The 7,600-nt window shown below is 48.1% G+C and overlaps 1 protein-coding gene across 1 annotated transcript; it reads right to left on the reverse strand.

Moving 5' to 3' along the window:
• Positions 1-46: 46 nt before the first annotated feature.
• Positions 47-6,374, reverse strand: LOC115776428 (histone-binding protein RBBP7). The gene is made up of 12 exons (XM_030724102.1): positions 6,232-6,374; positions 4,629-4,773; positions 4,361-4,506; positions 3,877-4,053; positions 3,682-3,797; positions 2,987-3,147; positions 2,779-2,905; positions 2,602-2,679; positions 2,432-2,508; positions 2,135-2,192; positions 1,724-1,834; positions 47-528 (listed from the first exon to the last, which is right to left on the reverse strand). Exons 1-12 carry the CDS (start codon positions 6,245-6,247, stop codon positions 457-459), a joined length of 1,284 nt encoding a protein of 427 aa, XP_030579962.1. The 5' UTR covers positions 6,248-6,374; the 3' UTR covers positions 47-456.
• Positions 6,375-7,600: the final 1,226 nt, after the last annotated feature.

Below are 7,600 nucleotides of genomic sequence, written 5' to 3' on the forward strand. Positions count from 1 at the left end.
ACAGAGAACAGTTTCCCTCAGGCAGGAAATTAGCTGAATACGGAGGTGCTGAAGTACCGAAGGAACAGGAGGCAAACGCAGCAGGAATGTTTGTTCAAACTCAAGATTATCTGAACAGGAGCTGAAGGGTGGAGGAACAAAGAAGGAGCTGTCTGCTGTGCTGTGCCGTAGCGCTGCATTTTCCTTCCATCAGCCCTTTAAAATCACCTGGATTCACAGCAGCAGCGTGCACACAAAGCCAACCTGTCGGCGCTCCGCCCACCTGAGCAGGATATCAGTTCTAATCTTTTCCAGGTGCATCAGTGCTTTCAGTTACCCGGGCAGCGGTGAAGCAAAGCAAGATGGCGCCGGAGGCCGAGATGCTTCCAACGCGCCACACTGTTCGTTTTGCACTGAGATGAATCAGGGAGAGGACAGGTGGGGTAAGGGGGGGTGGAGAGTGGAGCCAGGGCAGGGTTACGATCCCTGAGCCTCCAGCTCCGACGCAGGCGTGTTGTCGGGCTCCTCGTCGTTGTAGATGTTCTCCGCCTGGAAGAAACAGGAAATGACTGTTAGAGAAAGCAGCAGCTGCAGTTCCTGCCTCAATACGGGAACGCTCGCACGAGCGTACCCCCTTCGCACGGCTCTGGATGATGATCAGTTTGGAACGTCAGCCCAGAGAGTTTGGATTGATTAACTGACCTCGTCCTTTTCTCCTGATGGTCAGCTGGGCCTCATGGCATAAAAACCAAAGTTCCTCTGAGAGCCAACTCAGCTCAAACCTGGGCAGGTATTTAAAGCCCCTTCCAAAAACGATAGCGGGAGAGTCAGAACTCCAACTTTAATGGTCAAAACCAAAAGTTTGGTGACGGCCCTCCAAAATACAGTTCAAAGACATCGTACTCCTACTCTGCACACAGTTCCAAACAGGAAAAGCACCGTCAGGAATCAACCACAGATTCCTTGAGAGTCTGAAACTGTCATTCGTGACAGACCGTACTGCTGCAGGTGAGGCCTGTGCTACTTTGACTTCATGCTGAAGTCAAGTTTCTTGTGTTTGTGCTGCAAAGCGCGTGTTCATGCCACGTCAATACGTGCACATTAATTCAACCCTGCCTCAAAAACGTAGACGGCTCAAGTCAGTGAAGATTTCATATTTTAGGTGACTTAAAAGCCCAAACGTGGAAAACGTGTCCTTAAACATTCACCTTGTCCGTTAATGTTCAACAAAAACCCTGCAGCCCCCGTCCGAAACATCTGATACCATCACAGCAGCTGGAGGACATCTGGAAACACTCAGCTGAAATCTTTGTGTTTCGAGGCTCCAATGTTCTTTACCTTGCAGTTTATATCACCTCGAGGTGACTGCTGTGAACTGGAGCTATAGAAATAAAACTGAACTGAATTTAAACTGTTGAAGGTTCCAACTGTGAGGAAATCAATGATCGTCCAAATGCGATGATCTTCAATGAAACCTGAATGGTTACCGAGCAGTGGCGTAACTCACCGTACAGCTTCTCGCTTCTAAAATCTTTCCCAACGAGCTTCGTGATGTTTTTGGCTTTCGTACACACAAAATTATATTTTCAGTTTTCTGCTTTGAAATAACAGGAAATTACATTTTAATTATGGAACTCAGAGCTGCTGCTTTCACTGTGGATCCAGAGTTTGAACAGGAAAAACCTGCTGCACCACCTCATCTGTTAGTGTCACACTCTGCGTGTGTGCGTGTGCACGCGCTCACCATCTGCCAGACTTGCATGATGTTGTCCTCGGACACGGAGCAGATGATCCAGGGTTCGTTGGGGTTCCAGGAGAAGTCTGAGATCTTCGCTGTGTGGCCGCCGTGGATGAACTGATGGAGATCAGTGATAAGTTAGAGAGCTTTAAAACTGAGCAGTGACATCACAGAGGCGGGGTTTGATTCTGACAGGAACAATGGCACACGGCAGCCTGCTGATATTCACAAGCTGAACACACCTGAAACACCCAACCTTCTGCTTACATCACACACACATGAAGAGTATCTGTCTTTATTCTTTTTTTTAACCTATAAAACATTTTCCTGCTGAAACATGTTTGTTTGTTTTAGGCTAACTACAAGAATAAAAGCATTTTAGGTTTGAATTAAAGACGTGGCGCTGCCGTCACCTACCAGGAGCTCTGGCGGGCCGTCTTCAGCGTCCTCTGCAGACTGCTCCTCTCCAATTTTACTAGAACAAGTCGAGATATCAATGTTGAAAAAAATACATCAACATCATTTCAGAAGACAGCGACTACATCCTTCATTTATTTAATGGTTTGACTCTTAGGTGAAGATGTGTTGGTTGTAGCGCTCTGCCCCACAAGCACCTCCCCTTTGTTTACTGAAGCCCCACCCCTTCCCTTACTGATCAGAAGCTCCACCTACTCAGAAGCCTCAGTGACCCACAGTTGGATGGTGCGGCGTTACCTGAGGTCCCAGACGTTGAGGCGTCGGTCGGTGCCACTGGACGCCAGGATCGTCTCGTTGTGAGGAGACCACTGTACCTAATAAACAGGACAGGAAGGACTCGCCGTCATTCTTCCTCACCTGTGAGAATCACAGGCAAAGCCTCGCTCTCAAACACTTTGAGGTCTTACCTGGAAAATTTCATCTTTGTGGGACTCAAAGGAGTGAAGCTTCAGTTTGAGGTTCCTCAGATCCCACAATGCAACAGTCTGAGAGGACGAAACGCACACATACCTTTGTTAACATATGAGAGTAATAAAAAAAACCTTTATTTATACGATGGACACAAACAGGTGAGTCTTCTTCACCTTATCAGCAGAGCCAGTGGCCAGAATGAACTCGCTGTAGGGGTTGAAGCTCAGACAGTTGACCTCGGCGGTGTGAGCGTCCACTGAGTGGCTCGCTTTGGATGTGTTGTTCGAGCGCGTGTCCCATCTGAGGGAGGACGGAGGCGGGTCAGAGCCGGCAGGGGTATTGTATGGTTAGAAAGAATAACCACCTTTACTAATGGCTTACATCATCAGTTTCTGGTCGTCGGCGACGGAGCCGAACAGCGATTCGTGGAGCAGATGCCAGGAAACGTCCTCCACCACTGCTGTGTGGCCTGTGAAGATGGTCTTCGCATCCAATATCTTCCCTTCTTTCGGGCCAGCCCCGATGTCCCACAGGCAGATGGTCTGAGAGGAAGAGGAGGCTCATTTTTATGAACTCGATACAATCATTAAACACAAAGGAATTAAAACTGATGGAGTCGCTGCGACTGTTTTCACTGTCTGAGGTACGATGATTTTATTTTTTCTTTAGAAAGCCAATGACCACAGCAGGGAGATGAAATTTTGCACAATTCCAGTTTCCTCTGGAATATTTTCCATGGAGAATTTGGAAATTCTGACAACTACTTCTGAGCATTCTGACAAACTTTTACAAAGTATGGGCATTTATTTCAAAATTCCCAGAGTTTGTGATAAGAAATTGTAAGCTTTTATTTTGAAAAACTGGCCCGTTAAAAAAAAATTTAAATTTTATTTTGAAATCTGACAGCTATTGTAAGGGAGCTTTTAGTTTGAAAATCTGGCATCCAAGCATCCCAGTAACATCCTGTAGTTTTACCCAAACATTTGTCTCCCTGCTGTCTCAGTGTGTAAATGCTGAACTTTAACCTTGACCCTGAAGCTAAACGATGACGTCAAGTTTTGTTTCTCGTCACTTACGTGGTCGTCGGAGGCGCTGAGCAGGTTGCCGCTGAGGTTTGGATTCCAGGAAAGGCCGTATCCTTCTTTCTGGTGACCTTTGAGCCTTAGGTCAGGATTACACTCCCCGCTAGGATCTGAAACACAAAAACATTTTTCATCATGATGCGAGCGTTTGGTTTCAGGTCACTACGAGCAGCCCGGCGGCGACCCCACCTGGCTTAGATGGGTGTTTAGTGTAGTCGAAGACGAGCACGTCGGAGGTCGGAGTCTTGGTGGCGATGATGCAGGGGTTCTGGGGCATGTAGCGTGCTCGGTTCACCTCGCCCTCGTGGTTGATCTTGATCTCAATCTCGATTTTCCCGCTGACTGAACCGAAGCCACCAAACTCTGAAAGAAGAAGAGCAACACTCAGACGGCAGGAAACAGCTGATGGCAGCAGGACCGTGCGTGCTGACTTACGGTACCTTAAAACTGCTCAGTGGTCACGCTAACACACTAATACTACCTGTGGGAGCAGCGCACCTTCAGCACACCTGAACACACCATCAACGTACCTGCTGGAAGACACAATGACACAGTATGAGCGCACAGATCAGGTAGAACTCAGCTGACTGACTCACGAACCTCACCTACTAACATGTTTCAGACAGGAAGTAACGGTACAGATGAGGAAATGCATGAACACGTCCTCACTTACCTCCTTTCTCGCTGTCGTAGTGCGAAGCGTCAAACTGGGCGTCGTCATTTGGAACCTGGACGCTCGCGATCACGAGGTGGTTCTGCTCATCTGACGTGTGGGTCCCTAAAACCAGCCGGTGGATGGCGTAGTCCTTCCCCTCTGGCCTGTGGACAGCGTGGAGTTTAACCTTCGCACAGCTCTGTGAGAAACTCTCACGCGATTCCTCTGCTAAACAGGAAGTCGCTTCAGGAGCAGCAGCCTGAAAAACACCTGAGCAGTTTTTTACCTGCTGACATCTGGGAGCCACTGCACGGTCAGGCTGGGCCACTCCAGCGCGTGAGTCATCACCAGGTCGTACAGGAAGGGCGTGTTCTTCTTCCAGATCTTGTACTCTTCATTGATGACGCGCTCCTCCACCGCATCGTCGTACACTTCAGAGAAAGCACAGATACCGATCATCTCATCCCGACTGGCACTGAGGGCGTAGCCGTCTGCACCCATACCAAGGCTTTCGTTTTCAATTATATTTTTAGGATGGCTTTAAAAACATTAATGAAAAGAGCAATAAAATAAGTGCAAATATAGGAGAAAAAAAAAGTTTTTTTGTCCATTCAGAGCGTACAACAGGCCGAACACTGCACGTTTATAAGAATCAGCTGTTCAGACAGATGTTCTGTTAAATCTTTACAAAACCCTAAATCCCAGCGGGATGCTGTTTGGGATTTTTTTCCCCTCTGTGGGAAAATGCTGGATCGCTCCCTCTGGGCTGGAGAAGTAAAGGAGTTAAAACATGTTGCATCTCTGCTGAGTGATGACCAGTCTGCAGCAAGGAAGAGAGACCTGAGCATGAATGCAAAGCTGTCGATTTACGGTTGATCTACTCTCACCTGTGACCGCGAGCTGCAGATAGTCACAGAAAGAATATCATTGAGGATACAAGCAGAAGAAAGGAGCTTCATCTGAAGGTGTCTGGGCTCGGGGTTAGGGATGGGATGAGGAGCTCAGAGCAGACTCCGTCTCTTCTGCATCAAAGGAGCCAGCTGAGGAGGAGCAGTGACCAGGTGCCTCATGGAACCTCCCAGGTGAGGAGCTTCATGTCCTCACCCGAAAGGAGGGCGGGAGCCGCTCTGAGGAGCTGATGCGGTCACATGCTGACTGCGCAGGTGTAGGACTAACACCTTTGGAGATTTTGATATCTGGAGGTGCTGAAATCTTGAAACTAGAACCTGTTCAGGCTTTTCCTCCCGAGGTTTAATATTTAATATTGTTGTTTTGGTTTTTAAGCAGTTTTAATATTTATCTGTTGCTGTGTTTTTATGATGCTGCCAACGCTTTGGTGTAATTACAGCCAGCCCCGTTTTTACCCAGACATTCATTTTTACTGGACTCTTCATTCATACACCACTGTAAATTTCTGTTTTGTCTTTTTAATTAATTTTAAATAGCTTATTACTGCATTTTATTATCTGTCACCGTGAACCGCTCACAGGCACACCTGCCTGGAACGTGCCTCACAGGTGCGTTCCCAGTGGGGACTGCGCAGTTTAGGCTTCGGCCAGAGTGATTTGTCCCGATCAGCCTCCAGCTGTGTGTGACTGACAGAGGAGCTGCTGCTAGCTGGAGAAGCAAACCGACAGGTAAACAGCTCATTACGGTTAAACCAGGTGAGTTTGGAGCTCTGACGTCACACCGAACTCAGAGAGCAGGTGTTCAAATGCTCTCGTGTTAACATCAGAGGATTTAAGCACGGGAAAGCTCGAGCTGACAGCTCCGAGATTAGCATGTGATGCTAACACGAGATCCTGACAGAGTCTGCGCGCACAAAGCGGCGCGCTCGGAAAACAGGCCAAAGCTCATTTTGAGCGCCGAGAAGCGGTGATTAAACGTACCCTCTTTATCAGCCATGGTCCACGCTCTGCCCACGACTCGGAGCCGGACGGCAGAGGATCCAGGAAGGCGGGAATTGTGCTTAAACTGCTGCTCGGAAGAGCTGCTGGAAACCCAGAACCTTCCCTCTCAGCGCCGGATTATGGAGGAGTGCTGCGCATGCGTGAGCGCGCTCATAGCAGCGAGGATCAGAGCTGCACACAAACTGCGCAGACAAAGCCTGCGCATGCTAAACGAAGGCGCCCTCCTCATCCTCATCACCATCATCGTCATCTTTTTCTTCAAACCCATGTGCAATACAATTCGTATATTTTATTAATACATATTTAACAGGCACCCTCCCTGAGTATATGTGAAAATGTAAATATACTTGCTTTGTGAATACTGCTTTTTATTGTATTTTTACCCTCGTACTTACAAACATTCACCCATTCGCACACACTCCACATACACGCACATATTCTTTTATTATATATCCTACTATAAATTTTTTTTTATTAAAAAAAAAAGTCCCAGCTCGCCCTGTGGGCAGTCTTTGTCCTCCAAGCTGGGGTCCTCTACCAGAGGTCTGGGAGCTTTAGGATCCTGCACAGTATCTTAGCTGTTCCCAGGACTTTGCTCTTCTGGACAGAGATCTCGGATGTCATTCCTGGAATCTGTTGGAGCCACTCTCCCAGTTTGGGGGTCACTGCCCCGAGTGATCCGATTACCACGGGGACCACTGTTACCTTCACCTTCCATATCCTTTCTGGCTCTTCTCCGAGCACTTGGTGTTCTTTATTCTTGATGTTGCCATAACTTGGTATTGCAGCGTCTACCACTACGGCTTTCTTCCTTTGTTTGTCCACTACGATGTCCGGCTGGTTAGCCATCACAAATTTTTCTGTCTGTATCTGGAAGTCCCACAGGATCTTAGCTCTGTGATTCTCGACCACCCATGGGGATGTATCACATTTTGACCTCGGGACTTCCATGTCATACTCAGCACAGATGTTCCTGTATACTATGCCAGCCACTTGGTTATGGCGTTCCATGTATGCCCTGCCTGCTAGCATCTTGCACCCTGCTGTTATGCGTTGGATTGTCTCAGGGGCATCTCTGCACAGCCTGCACCTGGGGGTCTTGCCTTGTGTGGTAGACCCCTGCCTCTATTGCTCTTGTGCTCAGAGCTTGTTGCTGTGCTGCCATGATTAGTGCCTCTGTGCTGTCTGTCAGTCCAGCTTTGTCCAGCCATTGGTAGGATTTTTCTATATCAGCCACTTATTCTATCTGCCTGTGGTACATGCTGTGCAGAGGCCTGTCCTTCCATGATGGGTTCTGTTCTTCCTCCTCTTCTTTCTCACTCCTGTTTCCTCCTGTGGCCTCTTCATG

Source organism: Archocentrus centrarchus, unplaced genomic scaffold (genome assembly GCF_007364275.1).
Source record: "Archocentrus centrarchus isolate MPI-CPG fArcCen1 unplaced genomic scaffold, fArcCen1 scaffold_32_ctg1, whole genome shotgun sequence".
In the NCBI taxonomy this organism is placed as follows: Eukaryota; Metazoa; Chordata; class Actinopteri; order Cichliformes; family Cichlidae; genus Archocentrus; species Archocentrus centrarchus.

Bases quoted from the DNA above. Each gene is read 5' to 3' on its own strand.
- LOC115776428 (XM_030724102.1), bottom strand. The intron at 4,507-4,628 runs GTAAAAAACTGC...CGCTGTCCACAG, and splicing joins TGGCTCCCAGATGTCAGCAG to GCCAGAGGGGAAGGACTACG. The intron at 4,054-4,360 runs GTAAGTGAGGAC...CTCTTCTTCTTT, and splicing joins CTACGACAGCGAGAAAGGAG to CAGAGTTTGGTGGCTTCGGT.